This window comes from Eublepharis macularius, chromosome 1, assembly GCF_028583425.1.
Source record: "Eublepharis macularius isolate TG4126 chromosome 1, MPM_Emac_v1.0, whole genome shotgun sequence".
NCBI lineage: Eukaryota > Metazoa > Chordata > Lepidosauria > Squamata > Eublepharidae > Eublepharis > Eublepharis macularius.
The window spans coordinates 24,124,883-24,147,113 of NC_072790.1; the positions used below are offsets into that span (position 1 = coordinate 24,124,883).

The following is a 22,231-nucleotide window of genomic DNA, read 5'->3' on the forward strand; positions in this document are numbered from 1 at the left end:
TTCAAAAACCATTTATGTTTTTTACAAGAAGAAGGTGCTTCCCTGAATTTCAGCTGATTACTTATTATAATGTTAAAGCAATAGCCATCTAATTATCTTTAAAGCAGAGCATTACCTTTTAATGAAGAAGCAGATTAAGAGAAACCAGGTTTATTTGAGCATTTTTTTAAAGGAGGAAGAACAGGCTCAAAAATATTGTTTTGGGTTTATTTTTCTCCCACCAAAAAGGTTTTCAAATGCAGCACAAGAAAACACTTCACTTTATGTGCTTGTTAAAACCAGGGCTTTTTTTCAGGGGGCACGCAGGGGAATGGAGTTCCGGAACCTCTTGAAAACAGTCACATGGCTGGTGGTCCCACCCCCTGATCTCCAGACAGAGGGGAGTTGAGATGGCCCTCCGCGCCGCTTGGCAGCGCGGAGGGCCATCTCAACTCCCCTCTGTCTGGAGATCAGGGGGCGAGGCCACCAGCCATGTGACCATTTTCTCCGAGGGCAACCCACTGAGTTCCACCACCTCTTTTCCCAGAAAAAAAACCCTGGTTAAAACACTTCGTTTGTCAAAATCGTTAGGTTAAGTACCTGAGAATATAGACTGTAGGATTATGAATACAGGGAGACAGCTTTCTTCCCTGCATGTTCCTCTTGTGGATGGAGCCTGGTCAGTGGAGGGTCGTACTTGGTTGCCTCCCGAGGTCATTCCATGTGCCCAGAGATTCCCTTTCTTCCTATGATTCCCCCCCCCTTTTCTCGGGTTGCTTGTTCAGGTAAGTCTTTGTGATGGCCTCCTGGAAAAGTGCAGCCCCACCAAAATTCACCTTGCATGGGGGTGGGGATTTCCCCCAAAGCTCAGTCCAGCTCATACAGTCATTTTGTCAGCCACCTTCTTCAGCGGCTTGGCAGAGAGCAAGGAGTGCAGGACAGGGCGAGGGTTTTGTGAGTCTGGGATCATCTGGAGGACTTTCTGATTGCTCCTTTGCCACTCCAAGTTCAGCTAGCAATGGTAGCGGAATGAAACTACAGGGAAACACAGAGAGTAAAAAATGCTATGATCAACACCATCATTCTGATGGCTTCTAAGTGGTTGCTGAACTGCCGATAATTCTGGGTTCTGCAGAGGCACAGCCAGCTGGAGACGGCAGCCAGAAGGGTGATGAAGAAGAAACACACCCTATCGCTCCTCATTGTTGGCCCAGGACCTGCCAGCCACTCTGTTAGGTGTTGTCTTCTCTCCATAACAAACACAGTATGGCAGAATTCGCAGCACTTGGTGTTTGAAGAGGGGAGCCACTTCTCCAGGCAGTTTTTGTGGACAGCCCCCAGTGTGCTGGTGCAATTGCATGGGGACAGCAGGCCCTCTCTGCTTCCACCTTCATGACAGATCCAACACAGGGGAGCCATCATTCTGTGTCTCCAGGGCTTTGATCACCATGGAGAGCAGCTGGCCATCCTTGGCTGTGACTGGGGTGATGTGCTGTATCAGTCCAAGTTACAGAGTGAACTAACCCGTTGTCATGGCAGCAGGGAATGCTTATATTTCAGCAGCTCGATTGTGAAGGCCCACCCCTTCCACCAGAGACCCTCCCTCCCTCCATGTTGTTGATCCCCCTCAGTGCTATTGCCTAGCAGGCCTCCCCATCTTCCCTGAGTGGTGGCAGTAGCAGGCCGTTCTTCCAGCCAGAGCTGCGCACCTCACATCTCGGCCTTTTGACTAATATCAAGGGCAGCGTAGTTGCTGTGAAAATCCATGGCCAGAGCAGTCAGAGGCTAGGTATTGTAAATACAGGACAGAGGGTGGAGCATACACACAGTTACAAAGGTAAGCAGTCACAAAGGTAAGGTAGAACTTGATTTTTCTGTAATTTTTAATCAGACTCTTCAAGTGCTAGCTTAAATGTCTGATGGAAACAATGGGGAGTTAAATATAACTGATTTGGACTGGATCATATTCCATTTCTCTTCAGGGACTTTAAATTTTCTGTTCTCCATTAAAGTCAAATTTCTGTCTCAAATTCTTTGTTGGATGAAATTCACTAAGTGGGATGGCATTTACTAAAACATTCGTTGAATAATTGACTACAGCTATGTCCTTGATGGGCCATTTTCATTTTCTTTAATAACACATCTTTTTTTAAAAAAATTAAACCGTTTTATTGTAATCAAATACATAAGATACAGATTGTAGTTTGTCATTTACAGAAAATTTTAGATTACAAAACTTTACAATCAAGTGTAGTAAAATATAGCAGTTGCTTATAAAAGTCAAAAGCCGAATGAACACTATTATACACAACAACATACATAAAAACCCTTAAATTTAGTAAGACACATAAAAGTAATTTACACATATGAATGTAAATAAAACTGTTTTAAGCCTGGATGGGGTCTATTAATTTCAAGATATTTAAGGAAGGGAAGCCACTTTTCTAGAAAATTTGTGGTTCTTGGAAAGTACTCCATCTGGAGGATTTTATCATGTAATTTCTCTGAAATGAAGTGATCCCAGATTTTCATATACCAACTGTTGATTGTAGGGTTGGTATTTGACTTCCAGAGTTCGACAATTGTACTGTTAGCAGCCACTAGCAGAGTTTCAATGAGGTCTTTACTTATTGCGGGTATACTAACTTGACAATTGACCCAGATATCTACAAAATGAGTTCAGGCAATAATGGAATATGAACGTTTGTGATTTGGTGTATTTCATTAAGAACCTCCTTCCAGAATTTTTCTATGTATTTACATTTCCACCAACAGTGATCAAAACTACCTGTTTCACTGCAATTTTTCCAGCAGTTTGGGGACTGTGCAGACGAGAACTGAGAGAGTTTTTTCGGAGTTAGATAACATCTATTTAATATCTTGTAAGTTTGTTATCTTGGTGACAATTGTTTTGGAATTATAAATATTGGAGGACCAAATACGCTTCCAGGTATCAGTATTAAGATCTGTTTGGCAGTCTTGGGCCCATTGGACTTGAATTTTCAATTCTTTAGATTTAAGAGTAGTTAAAATTACGTTATACAGTTTTGAAATCAGGCCTTTATTATTGAAGGAAGAGGGCTCTAACATGCGTTCAAATTCTGTATTAGGAGTGAGGAATAGTTTCTTCAGATCAATCTGATCAGCGAGACCAGATAGTTGCAGGTACATACTCCAAGGTATTTTATTCTTTGAGGTATCTTCAGTTGAAAAGAAAAGAGTTGGGCGTTGTCTGCTTATAAGTGACACTTCACCCTAACTTTCCCAGCAACCTCTTCCAGAACCTTTATTTAAATGTTGAACAGCTTTTTTAAAAAGGATTTGTGAGATGAGGATACATTAATTGCCAAACCCTATTGTGTCAGTAAAAATCTGTAAAAAAATATTTAAGATATAATTTGATAACCCAAAAAGTCTCCATCTGCGCTAAATCTGAAAGCTAGGGATGCAACTGGCCTGCTATCACTGGGTAAGCCTGCATTAGCTCTCCCCCATCCTCCCCCAGCACTCACTAGAGTTAAGGGGGAAATGAGTGGTGGTGGGGAATTGGTATCATGGTGCAGTGACATCACCATGTCAAGTGACATTCTAGGAATTCCCCATATCTATGGTCTTTACCATAGAGATCAGATAAATTCTAAGAGTGTCGCATGGCACTACTCACTGCCCTCTACCCAGAAGTGACATTGCAACATCAAGTAACACCAATTTCAGCAGAGCATGCCACACTCAACCTCCTTCCCAGTAAAAAGAGCACAAAATGAAATTTGGTGAGGATCTATTGACAAATATATGGGATTCTTCTAGAATTCAGTGCTCAACATTCTGTCACATATTAGTTTTACCAAATAATAGAACCCAGAATGTAGCTGTGTGGAAATGTTAATCCAGAAATGTATTTCCTACTGAAACCAGAGGAAACAACTTCTGAACTGCTTTCTTAGCATGACCTTCCTTTCTGATACTAAACTGAAGTATCTATCATGATTATTGGAATCCTCGACCAAAGCCAGCTCTTTCTTCTTCTCTCTTGTACCTTCTTAGTCATCAGGGATGAGGCCAAATTCTGAGCAATCATAGAATTATGACTGATGCTCACAGATCCTCCACCATCCTGCACAGCGCTCCTCTCCTTCATGTAATTCATTGCACGTGAGATGAAGACAAACCACAATCATGGTATTTGCTAGGTTTGTTAATTAAATTAGTTTATAGCATGCTATGCTAGAAATGACAAACAACCAAGTAATGAAAATACAATATATTACTTCTCCTAGATAGGTTCATATAGTCCCTCTGAAGGTCATCCTGTGGCAGTGCCAACTTCAGGGGCAGATAGGCTGAGTCTTTTCAGACATGGTGAGGAGAAAGCAAGCATCCATCATTGTGCCTGGCTTTGCCCTTACTATGTTGTGGAGTAGAGATGGGCACGAACTGAAATACGAACCAAAGTTCATGACGAACCAGGCTGGTTTATGGTTTGCAAACCAGTGGTTCATCAGAGCCCATTTCTGATGAACCGCCACAAACTTTAGGCTGGTTCGTTTGGTTTTGGTTTTTTGGTTCTTCACTGCAGACTGCCTGGCACTAATCAATCAGTTTCCTAGGCAACAGGGGATGGACTTCCTGCAGACCTTTTGCTGTCCAGGAAGTGGCAAACTAACTGGTTCGTGAACTGGGACAGATTCATGAAAGTCAATGGTTCATGAAATGCAACGACTCACGAACCGCACGGTTCAGGATTTTTTTCCGGTTTGTGCCCATCTCTATTGTGGAGTATAGAGTCAAGTACTCATGAATGCCACCTGATCTAATGGCAGGTGGCTTCTTCCTGAATGACTAAGTTACAGCAGTCTAAGTATTTTTGCTGTCTTTTAATCATTTTTGTGCCCCCCTCAAACATACCATAATTTTCTTCTTTTTATTGTTTAGAAAATAAATGGCACTGTGAAGTGTGATATTGTGAAAATGGTGATGCTTTCTCCTTTTGGTCTGAAATTTGACATGCTGGAGGATTCCTTGGATACAGGAATGTTGTCACTCAGAATTTTATCCCGGATGGATTGAGGAGGGGTGGGGGTGGGGGTTACAGTCAGAAATAAGCTCCCCAAATTTGAAACCAAATGAAGCCAATACTGAATATGTTTTTTTAAAAAAAGATGTGTGATATTCATAACAAAGATAAAGAATACAGAATATTAACATTAAAATGAACCAAAAATGAGCCATTTCTTCGTACAGAAAAAAGGAAATTGCTCTCTCTCTGCCCATTGGCAACAATACTCTTTGGACCCAGTTTATGATTAACTAAGATTACCCTTCCAGACAGCATTGTGATGAGGAGTCAAGAAAGTTTATGTTTGTCAGGAGTCAAGAGAGTTTACACCTGTTCTGTTCACCTGATGAATTAGACACCGCCCACCTCATCATATACAGGTTTTTTATAGCTGGAATACTCAGAAAATTAGGGAATGCGTGACCTAAATGATTTGTGAGAACTTATATAAGACTGTGTCTATATGAACAATTTGTGCTGTTTATTTCAGTTGGCAGACACTGTCCTTGATCATATTCTATTGCAAAGTTCGCTGTGACCACGGCAGCTAACTTTTCATTATCAGGAAATGGAGTGGATGGATCCTATTTCTGTGTTGTTCCTATTTCCCCTGGCAATTGCATTCCTTTGGAAAATGAGCAATTTCTGGAACAGCAGCAGACAAAATCTTCCACCGGGACCAAAACCATTACCACTAATAGGAAACCTCCATCTAATGGACATTAAGAGGCCTCACAGAACCCTGTTAAAGGTAAGCCTTTTGTTCCAGATCTTTGTGTTGTGCTGGTCTTGCAGGACAGAGAGACATTCAGCTTCTCCATTTCAAGCACAAGCATTAACATCCAAACAAATATGTTATTTGTCTGTGCATGAATAAAATGTACTTGATATATTGCCCTGACCTGGATGGCCTGGGGTAGCTTGTTCTCATCAAATCTTAGCTACTAAGCTGGGTCAACTCTGGTTAGTAATTGGATGGAAATTCAGTTAACTAAATCACTGTGGTGCCAAAAGAAAATTATAGTGGGTCCAAAGAGTACTGTTGTCAGTGAGTTGTTGGGTTAATTGAACTTATAGAGAAATGTCCAAAAGCTGAAAGTGTTGTCCCATTGAACACATGGCAAATATGTTGAAAGATATGTAAGAGACTTTCCCCATTTCAACTTACCTAGATAATAGGGATGGGGTGGGTGGGGTGATATATCTGTTTATATAATCTCTAAGCACATTACTAAAAACCACTCAGAGGTTTTAAACCAGCATTTGGAGTAGGAAATCAGCTGTATGACACTCAGTGGCTCACTCCAGATAACATCGAGGTGCTGGTGATGAATGCTGGTGCTTGGTAGTCAATAAACCACCATTAGTGGTTTGGGGGAGTACTATTAGTTCTGTTGTTGCAGATATTAAGGGTGGGCATTGTCAGGGCTTGCCGCGACTGCCGCTGGGCATGGCACTGGGCGGTCTGCACCTGACATCACAGGGGGGCCAGGGATTCTGCAGGACCCTGCTCTGTGGAAGGAGGGGCGATATACCTCACCCAGACTCCCTCTCAGTCCACTCGCTGGCCTGCTCAACCTGGCCTGCTTACCCCCTGCATCCTCCTTCATCTCCTCCTTCCAGCACTCTCCTCCAAGCCTCCACCCTTGCATCCTACTGCTCTCACTCCACATCATCACTCCTCACTCACACCCACCACCTCAGAGCTCTTCCTAGCCACCTTATATAGGGCTTCCTTTCCCCGCCCCGCCCTCCTTCTAGGCTCGTGCCATCTCCTGACTTGGCCCAGCTGGGCCTTCCCTCAGGTGTTTCCCTCCTACCACTAATCCCTTCCTGGCTTCCTTGCCTTGCTGGCAGGGTGGGATTGAATGCGAGCCATCCCCAGCTGAGGTCTCCTTGGCCTTGCTCATGAGGAGCTGCCCCAGCCGGCTTCGGTGCTGCTGAGCCTGCCTGGCCTTGCTCACGAGGAGCTGCCCCAGCCGGCTTCTGTGCTGCTGAGCCTGCCTGGCCTTGCTCACGAGGAGCTGCCCCAGCCGGCTTATGTGCTGCTGAGCCTGGCTGGCCTTGCTCGCGAGGAGCTGCCCTGGCCAGCTTCTGTGCTGCCTGTTCACTGATGCCGGGCGGGGCTACCCATCTCCTCCCCCAGAATGCCTGTGGCAGCTCCACCTGGAGGGGCTTGGCTCCTAGCACCTCCTGAGCCAGGCTGCTGTCCTCTAGCCAGGGGGTGGCTCTGGGCTGTAGTGGCTGCTTCTCCTCCTTGGAAGGTAAGGGCTCTGTTTGGGTTGTTGCTGTGTCCCTATTCCCCCTGCCTTGGCCCTTTTCCTCTAGCCTGCTTAGCCCCCTCTCTTCCCCCTGGGGGGTGGGACTAGCTGGCTTCTCCCTGCTCCCTCCAGCCTTCTGAGGCTTTGGCCTTTCGCCCCTTCCCCCTGGAGTAGGCAGGTTCTGGCTCTGTTTGCCAGACAGAGCGGTTGTACTGCTGTCTCCTGGCTGCCCCCTGCCGCTGCCTGTCAGCAAGTCCGGGGGCTGGGCTGCTGACCCCGGACACACACCCCCTCTTAGCCTGGACGTCGACTCGGGGGGGTCTGGCTCGAAGAGCCGTGACATGAAGTCTGCGTCCATGTGGTTGGCCCCCCGACGGTAGGTGATGGCGAATCGGTACGGCAGCAGGGACAGGTACCACCTCAGGACGCGGGGGTTGTGCTCCTTCATGCGGTGCATCCACTGGAGCGGTGCATGATCCGTCACCAGCGTAAAGGGGTTATTGGCCAGATAATATCTCAAAGCCCCCACGGCCCACTTGATGGCAAGGGCTTCTCTCTCGAGGGTGGCATACTTCTGCTCTGCTGGCTGGAGCTTGCGGCTTAAGAACAAGATGGGCACCCTCTCCCCGTCTCGCTCCTGCATCAAGACCGCCCCGAGGCCGGAGGCCGACGCGTCAGTTGCCAGGATGAAGGGCCTCTCAAAGTCAGGGTTCCAGAGCTTTGTGGTGTCTGACAGGGCGGTGCGTAAGTCTTGGAAGGCGGCCGTCCGCTCTGGCGTCCAGCTGAGGCGACTAGAGCTGCCCTTCCTCAGGCAGTCTGTCAGGGGGGCTGCGCGGGATGCAAAATGGGGAATGAAGCGCCCGTAATAGCCGAGGAGCCCCAGGAACCGCCTGAGCTGACGCTTGGTCTGAGGCTGGGGGACATCCCCGATGGAGGCCACCTTCTCAGGGGGAGGGCGGACCTGCCCACCCCCTATGACAAACCCCAGGTACTTGAGTTCTTGGAACCCCAAGTGGCTCTTCTTGGGGTTGGCCTTCAGCCCTGCCTTCTGGAGCGCGGTGAGGACTCTTTCCAGATGTTGCAGGTGAGTGGGCCAGTCGGGACTGAAGATGACAATGTCATCAATGTAAGCCATTGCGAAGTCCCGACAGCCCCCCAGGACTTGGTCCACCAGTCGCTGAAAGGTAGCTGCTGCCCCATGGAGGCCGAAGGGCATGCGGCGGAACTGGAAGAGGCCCCGGGGGGTGGCAAAGGCTGTCTTTTCCTTGTCCTCGGGGCAAACTGGCACCTGCCAGTACCCTTTCGTTAGGTCGAGGGCGGATAGGTACCGTGCGGGCCCCAACTGCCCCACCAGAACATCTGCCCGGGGCATGGGGTACGCGTCGAACTTGGCCACCTTGTTCAGCTCGCGGTAGTCGATGCAGAATCGAGTCGACCCGTCTGGCTTCGGCACCAACACGATGGGGCTGCGCCATTCACTTTGGGACGGTTCAATCACCCCCAGGCGCAGCATTTCCTCCGTCTCCCGATCCACTGCCTCCCACTGCTTCCGGGGGATGGGTCGCCAGGTTGCCCGTGCAGATTGCCCCGGCTGGGTGGGGATGGCATGGTGCACCAGGTTTGTGACCCCAGGGCGTCTTGAAAAGACCCCGGGCACTTGCCTCCACAGGGCCTGTAGCTGGGCCTTCTGGGCAGGGTTGAGCTGTGGATCCACCTTCGGCTCCTCGAACTCTGGGGCGTCAGCAGTCCATGGCAGCTCGCTGTCTGGGAGGTCTAAGGGGTCTTCAGCCAAGACGCACCCATCCTCTGGCCGCTCATGCCACCGCTTGAGCAGGTTCACGTGCAGGGTTCTGCGTTGGCGTCGGCCTGGCCCGCACTGCAGCTCATAGGTGGTGGGGCCCAGCACCCTCCGAATTTGGTAAGGGCCCCTCCATGGGTCCCCCTCCTCCCGTGGGAACACCGAGTGGTGTACCAGGACCTTCTCTCCGATTTGGAAGGTCCTCATCCTTGCGCCCCGGTCGTAGGCTGCCTTCTGCTTTGTCTGGGCGTGGGTCAGCTGGCGGTTGGCCTCGGCCTGGGACTGCTGCACCCGCTCGCGGAGCTGGCTCATGTACTCCGGTATGGGGGGAGCAGGGCTGCTGGTGCGGGGACCCCACCGTTCTGCCAACCGAGAGAGCATCCCCCGCGGCTTGCGCCCGTACAGCAGTTCGAAGGGGCTAAAGCCGGTGGACGCCTGCGGGGTCTCCCTAAAGGCGAACATGAGGGGGTCGATGTATAGGTTCCACTGTCGAGGCTTGTCCCGTGTCATCTTCCTCAAGGCTTCCTTGACGGTCTGGTTCAGACGCTCTGCCAAACCGTCGGTCTGAGGGTGGTACGCCAAGGTGAATACCTGCCGGATCCCCAAATTCTGGCAGAGTTGACGCATGGCTTTGGCCCGGAACGGCCCCCCCCCCCCGGTCTGTCAAGATTTCATCAGGCAGTCCCACCATGGCAAAAAACTTGGACAGGGCTCGTATCATCCCCGGGGTCTGCATCGTCTTAAGCGGGATGACCTCAGGGAATCGTGTAGCATAGTCCACGATCACCAGGGCAAAGCGGTGGCCCCGGGGCGTGCGTGGCAGTGGGCCGATAAAGTCCATCGCGATGCGTTGGAAGGGCGTCTCCATGACAGGCAGCGGGGAGAGGGGGGCCTTTGGTGGGCGCCGGGCTGCCACCCGCTGACAGGTGGGGCACGAGCGGCAGTGTGCCTTCACGTCCGCGTTCACGGAGGGCCAGAAGAACCGCTCAAGGATCTTCTTCAGGGTCTTGTGGTGCCCCAGATGCCCGGCCCAAGCGTGCTCATGGGCTGTGCGGAGGACTTCTGCCCGGTAAGCTGCTGGCACCAGTAGCTGGCGGATCTCTCCCTGGCCATTTGGGGCACGGGCTAGGCGGACCCACACCCCTCCTTGCTTCTCAATGCGGGGAAGCCGTTGGGACCTCCGCTCATCCTGCACTCGGTCCTCCTCACGAGCTGCTGTCTCCCGCAAGCGCTGCAAGGACTCATCTGCCCCTTGGGCCTCGCAGAAGGGATGGTCGGCCGGGGGTCCCACTGGGTCCTTGGCCAGCGGGCCTGCCCCTGGTCTGGTAGAGGGACCCTCATCCGGGTCGGGGGCCTCCTCCACTTGCAGCGCTGGGGCGACCTGTGGGTTTGCCAGTCCCTCGGCTGCCTCCCTAAGTAGCCTGGAGAACCCCGGGGCATCTCTCCCCAGCAGCATAGGGAGCGGTAAGTGGGCCACCTTGGCAACTTCCAGGCGGCGGAGCGCTCCCAGGTATTCCACTGTGATCCAGACCATAGGGTACGGCTGGGTGCGGCCCATCACATCTGTCACCGGGACCCAGCGGTGCACTGGGGTGTCAGCTGGGATGAGTTGGGAATGAATTGCTGATACTGCACTCCCTGAGTCCAACAGGGCTTGTAGGGTCTGCCGTCCTATTCTCACGGTGGCGCACAGACCCTGCACCGCCTTGCCGGCTGGTGGGTTAATTTCTCACGCAAATGCGCATACCACTGGTGGGGTGGCTGCAGGGGTGCAGGCTTGCATCTGGTGCTCCACTGCCTGTGCTAGCTCCACCTGAGCTGCTTGGAAGGTTGCCTCCAGCTTCCTCCACATCTCATCCAGGTGTGCCTCTAGCCATGGTCTGAGCTCTGCCGTGGCGTTGGGATGCATCCCCTCGCCTGGCGCCTGTGTGGGAACGACCTTCCCCGTACGGGCCACCAACTTGTCAGGGCTTGCCGCGACTGCCGCTGGGCGTGGCACTGGGCGGTCTGCACCTGACATCACAGGGGGGCCAGGGATTCTGCAGGACCCTGCTCTGTGGAAGGAGGGGCAGTATACCTCACCCAGACTCCCTCTCAGTCCACTCGCTGGCCTGCTCAACCTGGCCTGCTTACCCCCTGCATCCTCCTTCATCTCCTCCTTCCAGCACTCTCCTCCAAGCCTCCACCCTTGCATCCTACTGCTCTCACTCCACATCATCACTCCTCACTCACACCCACCACCTCAGAGCTCTTCCTAGCCACCTTATATAGGGCTTCCTTTCCCCGCCCCGCCCTCCTTCTAGGCTCGTGCCATCTCCTGACTTGGCCCAGCTGGGCCTTCCCTCAGGTGTTTCCCTCCTACCACTAATCCCTTCTTGGCTTCCTTGCCTTGCTGGCAGGGTGGGATTGAATGCGAGCCATCCCCAGCTGAGGTCTCCTTGGCCTTGCTCATGAGGAGCTGCCCCAGCCAGCTTCGGTGCTGCTGAGCCTGCCTGGCCTTGCTCACGAGGAGCTGCCCCAGCCGGCTTCTGTGCTGCTGAGCCTGCCTGGCCTTGCTCACGAGGAGCTGCCCCAGCCGGCTTATGTGCTGCTGAGCCTGGCTGGCCTTGCTCGCGAGGAGCTGCCCTGGCCAGCTTCTGTGCTGCCTGTTCACTGATGCCGGGCGGGGCTACCCATCTCCTCCCCCAGAATGCCTGTGGCAGCTCCACCTGGAGGGGCTTGGCTCCTAGCACCTCCTGAGCCAGGCTGCTGTCCTCTAGCCAGGGGGTGGCTCTGGGCTGTAGTGGCTGCTTCTCCTCCTTGGAAGGTAAGGGCTCTGTTTGGGTTGTTGCTGTGTCCCTATTCCCCCTGCCTTGGCCCTTTTCCTCTAGCCTGCTTAGCCCCCTCTCTTCCCCCTGGGGGGTGGGACTAGCTGGCTTCTCCCTGCTCCCTCCAGCCTTCTGAGGCTTTGGCCTTTCGCCCCTTCCCCCTGGAGTAGGCAGGTTCTGGCTCTGTTTGCCAGACAGAGCGGTTGTACTGCTGTCTCCTGGCTGCCCCCCCCCCCCCGCTGCTGCCTGTCAGCAAGTCCGGGGGCTGGGCTGCTGACCCCGGACAGGCATAAACAAAATCCTGAGCCCCAAACATCACAGAAAAAACCCCATTTTCAAGCCTTACTTGATAATCTCCAGAAAGGAAATGCTACTCCTGGCTGCTTGGTAGTCACAAAAGCCCTCTCTTATGAAATTCATGTTTCTGTCCAAGTTCCCACATTTACCACCAATGTAGCAAGAGCTCGAATTTCATTGGAATCTGTTCTGAATCTTCCTTCCAATCAGATTGTCGCAAGGGAGAAGCAAAAAGCACTCCCAGCCAATCCCAAAGAGAGCTGCCATTCTCTTTCCTCCCCTCCTTCTCTCTTCATCCCTCTTGGGGGAAGGGTGAAAATCAAAAAACCTAATGGTGGGAGGGTGGCTTGTTCAAACACATTGCCCAATTGGCTTGATTTTTTTTTTCAAGGACTGAAAAAAGACACGCCGCTGCAATTTTGCAGCTCCAGGTAGCTCCAGGTATGGGTGCTGCAGTGGAAGACTTCCACACTTTCTGAAAGTGTGGAAGAAACCACAACAAGGAAGGAAGGTAAATGTAGAATATTCAGTAGAAATGTAAAAAAAAACAAACCAGTCACTGTAAGAGTAGGAAAATGAAATGAATGCAGACCCGGTTTTGTTTTAATGCCAGGGGCTAGGTTCTTATGCTGGCTGGCTGTTACTTGACAGCCATTTTAGTAATTAGTACAGAGAACTTAGTGCAGCTACACAGAGATATACCTACTTTGGGGGGGAGAGGTTATCTGTAAAATTATCCCCCCTTGTTCAATCTGCTTAAAAATCATAATGGGGAAAAAACCTGAAGGAATTTTGAGTTCAACCTGGTAATGCCCACTGAAAACCTACTACCTATTTATACTGGTTTTACTATTTATTGAAGGGGTATTAATTATTTATTGAATATTTATTGCATGAAGTCTGTATAAACTCCTGTGTATTTATTGAGATATTGTATTGTGTATTTATGATCCATTGAGATATTTTACTACCAAGTGGGTGCTGGTGGCATATTTGTAACAGAGTAAAAGCTTATTGAATTGAAATAATTGTTCACTTTACTATGAACCTTGCACTTTGAGATAAAATTTGAATAAGGTATTAATGCTTTGACTGTTGACCACGGGGACTATAGTCTTGTTGTTTGGTGGTTCTAACCTGTGTAAGCCCAACATTTGGTTGTATCTTCTGAGCATGGAGCAGTGGTCAGTGGGTGTGGGGGGGGAGGTACTTGTGAATAGATGGGCACGAACAGGAAAAAAACAAACAGGCTGTTAGTTGTTTGTTGCCGATGATGAACATGAACAAATGAATGGAAACGAACATGTCCCATTAATGAATGTGTTTGGTGTTCATTGCTTCTTGGCGCCAGAGCGGCCCCCTTAGCACAGAGAGTGCAAATTCATAGGGAATGTGCAGCAGGCTCTCCTCCAGCCATCACCCAAGTTTGGTCAAGATTGCAGTATGGAGCTTGGAGTTATAGGACTGGCAATAAGATACGCAGCTAAACAGAAAAGAGAAACAACAACGATATAAAGACATTGTGGAAAGTTTGGAGAAGAATGAAAAAGAACTTAAAGAAGAGCCCTCAAATGTAACGTTAAAAAGTAAAATTAAGGCATTACAAAACCAAATAAATTTATTACTGACTGAAGAGATGACACAAAAGATTAAATTTGCTAAACAAAACCACTTTGAACATGCTAATAAATCAGGGAGGTGGTTGGCGTATAAACTGAGAAAAGAAAAAGGGAAAAGATTTATTTATTCATATGATGAAGAAAGAAAAGAAACAAAAAAAAACGAGTTAAGGAAAATCGTGGAAACTTTTTATAAGAAATTATATGGTAAGCTGGAAATACCAATTGAAATGCAGAAACAATATTTGGGAAAGCAAGATTTACCAAAGTTATCAGAAGGGAAAAGAAGGTGGTTGAATGATCCAATTACGCCAATGGAAATAGTGGAAGCTATACAAAAACAAAATAATGGGAAGATTCCAGGCTCAGATGAGCTACAGCAGAATATTATAAAGTATTAGAAGATACTGTCCTCCTACCCTTTAAAAATATGATCTGTACAACGGTAGAAGAGGTATCCTTGCCGGAATCATGGATGGAAGCAACAATCTCATTAATATATAAAGAAGGAACAGACAGGAGAGAAATTAAGAACTTCTGCTGCCAGCTCCCTGCCCTCCTCCTTTCAAATACTTAAAGAGAGCAATCATGTCCCCCCTCAATCTCCTCTTCTCCAAACTAAACATTCCCAAAGCCCTCAGCCTTTCCTCGTAGGGCTCAATCTCCAGACCCCTGATCATCCTCGTCGCTCTCCTCTGCACCCTCTCGATTTTGTCCACATCTTTTTTGAAGTGAGGCCTCCAGAACTGCACACAATACTCCAGGTTTGGCCTGACCAAGGGAGTATAGAGAGGGGCTATGACCTCCTGCGATTTCGACACTATGGCCCCAATGATACAACCTAGGATTGAATTGGCCTTTTTTCCCACCGCATCACACTGACTGCTCATATTTAGTTTACAGTACACTCTTACCTCAAGATCCCTTTCACATATACTACTGCCCAAAAGTGTATCCTCCATCCAGTATTTGTGCTTTCCATTTTTGTGGCCCAGATGTAATACTGTGCACTTGTCTTTGTTGAATTGCATCCTATTCACAGCTGCCCACTTCTCCAGAGTATTCAGGTCTTGTTGAATTTTAATTCTATCTTCTTGGGTGTTTGCTACTCCTCCCAATTTGGTATCATCAGCAAATTTAATGAGCAGCTCTTCCACTCCTTCATCCAGATCATTGATAAAAATATTGAAAAGTACCAGGCCCCAAACCGAGCCCTGCGGCACCCCACTGGGCACCTCCCTCCAATCTGATGAAATGCCATTGACCACCACTCTTTGAGTGCAGTCCTCTAACCAATTCCCTATCCACCAAACTGTCCTATAGTCCACTCCACAGTCTTCCAGTTTGCCCATCAGAATGTCATGGGGGACCTTATCAAAAGCTTTACTGAAATCCAGATAAATCATGTCAACAGAGTTCCCTTGATCCAGTAAGCTGGTCACTCGATCAAATAAGGAAACAAGGTTGTCTGGCAAGATCTGTTAGGGACAAAACCATGCTGACTTCCCCGGATCACTGAGTGGTCCTTCAGATGCTTACAGATTGATCCCTTTAAAATCTGTTCTAATATCTTCCCAGTCACAGAAGTCAGACTGACTGGCCTGTAGTTTCCCGGGTCATCCTTCTTCCCTTTCTTAAAGATTGGGATAACATTAGCTCTTCTCCAGTCTTGTGGCATCACCCACCTTCCTGCCTTCACAGAAAGTAGGGGATGGATGGGACAGGAGAGGTCACTGGGAAGGGTCGGAGTGGTTCCAGAGACGGAGAGGAAGAAACAGGGCAGCAACAGCAGCTGATCCTGCCTTTGCAGAAAGGACGGAGTTGCGGGACCTATTTCCCCCCTGGCTCTGAAGTGTCAGTCCGTTCCCTTGACACGACCCACCCTACTGTTCAACCATACTGTATCCCTGTACTGTACAATTCAGCTGAGGTGTTCGTTGTGGCCAAAAGTGGTGGCAGCTGACATTGGCCACCTTCCTGCCTTCGCAGAAAGGATGGGAGTCACGGGACCCATTCCCCCCGCCCAGTTAAAGGGGAGAGCAGGGGCCTTGGATATGAGGCACCGTGATGTTCAACTTCATGTGCAACAGCGGTTGAGCTGTTCCTTGTGGCCCAAAGTGGCAGCACCTTCCTGCCTTTGCAGAAAGAACGGAGCCATGTAGGGCAATTGTCTTTGCCAAGAAGTGAAGGCCTGCCTTGTGAGCCCTCAACCTCAACATTCTAGGCAGTGTCTCTGACCCCGAGGGAACAAGCTGTGCGAGCGCAGCCTGCCTGAGCATTCTGCTCCCACCAGCATCACCTTCGGGGCAAGGATTCTTGCTTGGGGTGGATTCTGGCGACCCTCCCACTGATCCCTGGTCAGAAGAGCTGGTAGCCCTCTTTCTCCTCCCAATGGATGTTTTGCTGGGCGAGGACGGAGGCCTCAGGCTCGGGTGGTGCCTCTTCAGGTGCCTAGTCAGGACTGTTGATGACAGGTGCTTCGGGTTATTGCCCCTGCGCACCAGAACATCACAGGCACGGCACCGCACCACACGTTGGTCATTAGGAAGGTCCTGAAAGTGCCTCCATACAGAGGCTTTGAAACATGAGTCACTAACTGTCCCAGGGGAAGGAGGTCGAAGGGTTACAGGCTGCGCTGCAGAGCTGGCCACGGAAGACGGAGTGAGGGTGGACTGAAAAAATTCAGGCTTCAATGCACTCTCCCTGTCTCACTCCCAGGTAACTGCTCCCTCCCACTCCACTGAGCCCTTAGCTGAGGTGCCAGTGCCACTGAGCTGGGGGGGGGGGCTAGAGCCCTAGCCCAGCCCAGATGGGGGGGCTAGAGCCCTAGCCCAGCACTCCCAGAGACCTGACCAGATCAGGCACTAATAATAATGTGAGCCCTCAGCTGAGGTGCCCACTGAACTTGGCCCCAGGGCCTGGAAGCAGCCCTGGAACCAGAGGCTGGGGCTAGAGCCCTATCCCAGCACACTCAGAAGCCTGACCAGATCAGGCACTGATACTAATAAAAATAATAATTGGGTGAGCCCTCAGCCGAGGGGCCCACAGAGCTTGGCTCCAGAGCCTAGCAGCAGCCTTAGAACCAGTGGAGATAGATCCCTATCTAACCACACACACACACACACATACAAAATCCCAGCTCCGATGCACTCTCCCTGTCTCTCTCCCAAAAGGCTAGCAGGAGCTCTTTCCTACTCCACTGCTTGCTGAAACTGAAAACCAGAACTGGGAGCACAGTGCCAGAGGTCTCATTGAGAAAAGCAGGAGGTCTGTGGTTGGTCATCAGAACTGCCTAACAGGGTTTGCAGGGATGAGATTGGAGTTTCCATGGCCACAGAACACCCCCCTCCTCCCTCCCTCCCCCCCGGTGTCTGCTCCCGTGTTACCAATTATAACCAATTTGCAGCTCCACACTTAGAAGGATGGCCTGCCCATCAAACTAAGTTGAGCTTTGATTGGGGTGTCCAGGGCGACGGAGTGCAGACAGAGTTCAGGCAGTCCCTCCCTCTGTTGCTGAGGCAATTGATTGAAGGTGCCTGACTGTCTGGCTTCATAAACAGTGGACGAATGCAACGAATAAGGCTTGAGACGAATGCTAGTTTGTCTGAAATGGTGCCTCACAAACGGCCCATTCACAAACAGACGTAGTTTTTTTCCGTTCATAATGCTGTTCGTGTCCATGTCTACTTGTGAATTTCCTGCATTGTGCAGGGGGTTGGACTAGATGGCCCTGGAGGTCTCTTCCAACTGTATGATTTTGCGATTTTCTTTGTGGTTCAAATACTGTCATGGATTGATCAAATTCATACAGTCTTTTATCTGTTTTAATCCTTTCTAATGCACATAAAAACCATTGACAACTGGATCCTTGTAAATTTAAATTTTCTCTCAATTTCATTTTACATTTACCTTGTCAAAATCCAGGCATTTGGTTTTTCAGTTGGTATTTAACTGATGTTTTTGACTCAACTCATCATTATCTTGAAGACCTGAACTATCATTTTCACTTTTTAAAATTCCATTTCAGTTATCCAAGCAGTATGGTCCCGTCTTCAGCTTCCAAATGGGAGTCCAGAAAATGGTGGTTCTGACAGGCTATGAGACTATAAAAGAGGCTTTGGTGAACCAGGCAGATACTTTTGCGGCGCGGGCCAACCTCCCGATCTTTGAAGAGACTGTAAGAGGCTATGGTGAGGACGCTGCTTTGGAATAAGAAACTTACTTACGTGTCACTGCACCAACTACCAAATTATCCTAGGAAATATGCAAAGTGGAGTTTTTCAGACTATAAAATTGTCTGTCTTAATCCACAACTTGAGAATAGTGTGCTAGTTATTCAATCCTTACATGTAGATCTGCAGGAATTAGACGGAGATAAAGTTTATCTCCTTGTGTGAAAACATTCACCTGCGGATTTCTGCCAATCAAGCAACTATTGAAGGGGTAAGCTAAACTGGATGTTTTTCAATTGGCAGGCTTATTTATGTATTTAATAACAACAACAGTTTATATACCACTCTTCTAGAGAGATTAGTGCCTCACTCAGAGTGGTGAACAAAGTCAGCATATTATTATCCCCACAACACAACTTGGGAGCTGGGTCTGAGACAGGGCTGCCATTTAACTGCTGTGCTACAGCAGCTCTCCTTCTATTTTCTTGCATCATAACACTTGAGCCATGCATAGCTTTCCCAGGAGATCTTCCATCTAGGCTTGTTGAGTTTTAGTGAAGTGGTTGCAGCATCTGTGATTTTCATCCCTGTCCAGGCTAACACAGTTAATACTTAATCCAAGGGTATGCTCTGGCACAAAGAAAACCAAAACAAAACAGAATTTCAGGGACCATGCCTTCCCTTGCCTTCTTCAGTTCTACCCTGAAAGATAAGGAGTTTGGGAGTAGAGGGAAATGGTGATAATTCTTTCTAGTCCTTCCTCCAGAGTCCCAAAAGCTCCAGTAGCCAAGAAATCACAAATCAAGTTTGTGGAACTGTAACAGGGGCTGTTTTCACATGACTAACCTGCTTCTGTAACGTTGCGAAATGTTGTGCAAAAAACGCGGAAGATAGTGTCTTCTTGCAAGAGTTTCGCACGACATTGCACAAAACTCTTGCGAGAAGACACTATCTTCCGCGTTTATCGCGTGACATTTTGCAACGTTCTGGAAGTAGGTTAGTAGTGTGAAAATCTTCTGGAAATCTTCTCCATGGCTGACTTCTGATTGTTCAGTCCCAATGTGTGCCTGAACAGTGGACCACTTGATGAAGAGCAACTATACTTAAGTTCAACCCTCTTTTCTCTCCCACATATAGATTGGGACAGAACTCAGGATAGCAAATCTTAATCCTGGCATTTAACTGTATGAGTGAAATGGGAACTTTTGATCCTCGACCCTCAATTTTATTCAATGAGTGGCCACAGGAAAAAAATTAAAACACTACAAATAGAGTGAAGTGTTGCAGTGGGAAAAGCCCTGCACATCCTTTGTGACAGCCGGCATTCCTCCAACTTAAGTGACTCTTCTTCTAAAGGTAGCCCACTTAAAGATTCTTTAGGCTGGAGGAAGGCTCTTTGGAGGATGTTTGGATCCACCTCTATCTGTAGCCCATCCTTCACTATGGGTGTGCAAATGAGTGCCCTGTGTGCATTTGTACACAGAACACATAGCACCATATCGCACCCTTTCATCCTGGGCTCCCTGCAATGAGCAAGATCTCCTATACACCTCCTAGGTTTTGTGTATATGGCCCTAACAGTCATGCCAGCCCTTCATACCAGCTCTTTTCTTTCTTTCAGGAGTTGTTTTTTCTCACGGTGAGAACTGGAAAGTGATGCGGCGGTTTACCTTAACCACTTTGCGTGACTATGGAATGGGCAGGAGGACCATAGAGGACACAATTGTCAAAGAGTGCCATTCCCTAATTCAGAAGTTTGAGTCTTACAAAGGTGAGCTCCAAGCGCTTACCTAAAAGCCATAGGCCGTTTTCACACTGCTTACCTTCCCTCAGAACGACCCAGAATGTTGCGCAAAAACCGCGGAAGATCGCATTTTCTTGTGCGATATTTGTGAGAAAACGCGATCTTCCACGTTTTTTGCACAACATTCTGGGTCGTTTCGAGGGAAGGTAAGCAGTGTGAAAATGGCCATAGTATAAATTGATTTTTGTAATGATCTCTTCTCATGTCTTTCCCCAAAAGCACACTAAAGAATTGTAATTTGAGGGCTCCGACCCTTATAGTTGCCAAGATTCCCTGGGAGAAACAGAAGCAACATTAAACCTGTTTAAGCCTGTAGTACATAGCATTCCAGACCTCATTAGCATTTCTTAGTTAAAACAACCACAAATACAACATTGAACATCCTTTTCCAGCCTGCATGAACAGGGTGAATCCATAGTGGATTCCCATACACACCCTTTAAGGCCCAAGGACAGCTGGTTCTTCCTGTTTCCAGTAGATACTGGCTGTAAAGAATGTGGATTGGTTGGCCATGTGACAATCACAAAACTCACCACCCCTTCTGGCTGTGGAGAGAACTGATTGGCTAGACCACACAACATCATTACAAAGGCATCCCTACCCCTAGCTCACCCTTAACAAATGTTCAATTAAAAAAAAATATATAAATGAAGTATCTTAAAAGGAGGGTTCAGAATAAGCATTTAAATTGGCAGACGTGCATGGCACTTATGGTAGAAATTGGTTCCAGCAAGACAAATACCTGCCCAAAACATGGGAGCGTGAAAATCCATGTCAGCTATGAATGTGTATCAATAGAAGAGGAAGTACAGGTTGAAGCAGAACTAGCCATGAAAGACCTCCCCTGCTCCAGGAAAGTGGTATTTCTGTCTTCTCCTAAGCATTAGAACCATTCCAGTGTGAATTAAGTTGACTTTTACTGGGGGTCTTTTGCCAGTGAAGAGCAAAAATAAGGTTCTTTCCAAAGTAAATGCTACTTTTTTTTAAACAGGAAAACCATTTGAGACAACTGTAATCATGAACGCAGCTGCCGCCAATATTATTGTGTCCATATTGTTTGGCAAGCGATATGAATATGAAGATCCCACATTTGTAAGACTACTGAACTTAGTCAATCAAAATGTCCGGCTTGTTGGAAGTCCCTCTGTCACGGTAATCTAACCATTTTAAACAGGTTAAATAATTGTTTGGAATTTTGCTCCATACATTGCAGGCAGGGACTAAACCTGGGAAAACTGCCAGAAAACCTTTCCTGGGTTCCAGTGTATTCTTACACACAAAGTAGTACTACTGTGTAAAAGTAGAGAAAGCTTTATTAGTTTAGAAATAGAATAAAGTAGTTAAAAAGCCAGTATAGTTTCAGCAGATAATATAGCATTAAAATAACAAAGCTAGCTTTCAGTACTTGGAGCTTAGTTGGTAGTTCACTTCTCAGCATACTGCAGATACTTGAGTGGTAGCATAGGCTCACAGGTGGTATAAGCACACATAATAATCTGGGCCGTCAGATTTCGGCCCCAGGATCAGGAGTTCAACCTTGGGAACTGGCAATGCTGGATTATGCCCAGTTGCATTAATCCAGTTTTTTTGCCTGTTCCCAGAGCCGAATCCCACACTTCTAATAACCGAAGATATTAGGTATTTAGGTTTAAATTAATTATCATGTAATTTGATAATTTTATACTAAAGACAGCAGAGGAAGACATGAAATGGCGGTCCAAGATGAAGGTATCATGGTTCAGTCAAATACTGTTCTTAAAATATGCTCTTAAAAAGACAAGACCGGAAGGTGTCAGGCTATGGATGACAGGAAACAGCAGATAGATCCCTGGAGCATTGCATCAAGACACAGGTTCTTGGACAAATAGCTTTTATTCAGAAATGAGATCTTTTCTATATACAGGTCCATAGGTTACTTAGAAGATAGAATGCCTCTAAGCAGTACAGCTTCTCTGAAAGGAATAGAGCCTTGAGGAAAGTACAGGTCTAAATACTCAAACACCCCCTCCTCCCTAACCCACAAGGTTTGAGCGGGAAGAAGCCTGGGAAACTTTTGTTGGGAGTTTATTCATCAGCTAGACAAGACAGAAAGAAACGGTAACATTTCAGACACTACAAGGTCAGTTCCGTGAGAGGAAGAGATTACCTAGCTGCATTCTCAGGCTGGGAGAGGGAGAAACGAAAGTGATGCACATAGCATTTGCAATATGAAATTGAATCAACACAGTGTTAGCAATTAGCATCCCCTAGAACAATGACACGGATGTAAATCAAAACACAGTATTAGCATTGGTTGTTGTGGGTTTTCCGGACTGTATTGCCGTGGTCTTGGCATTGTAGTTCCTGATGTTTCGCCAGCAGCTGTGGCTGGCATCTTCAGAGGTGTAGCACCAAAAGACAGAGATCTCTCAGTGTCACAGTGTGGAAAAGATGTAGGT

The 22,231-nt window shown here is 48.2% G+C and overlaps 1 protein-coding gene and 1 pseudogene across 1 annotated transcript in view; one reads left to right on the forward strand and one right to left on the reverse strand.

Moving 5' to 3' along the window:
• Positions 1–856: 856 nt before the first annotated feature.
• LOC129341951 (E3 ubiquitin-protein ligase MARCHF2-like) overlaps positions 857–22,231 on the reverse strand; it is a 33,211-nt pseudogene continuing 11,836 nt past the window's right edge.
• The window catches only part of LOC129341933 (cytochrome P450 2K6-like), a 29,839-nt gene continuing 13,211 nt past the window's right edge, over positions 5,604–22,231 (forward strand). The window contains exons 1-4 of the mRNA XM_054997295.1: positions 5,604–5,786; positions 17,845–18,007; positions 19,611–19,760; positions 20,785–20,945. Of these exons, the coding sequence (XP_054853270.1) occupies positions 5,604–5,786; positions 17,845–18,007; positions 19,611–19,760; positions 20,785–20,945 (657 nt within the window). The remainder of the gene's footprint in view (positions 5,787–17,844; positions 18,008–19,610; positions 19,761–20,784; positions 20,946–22,231) is intronic.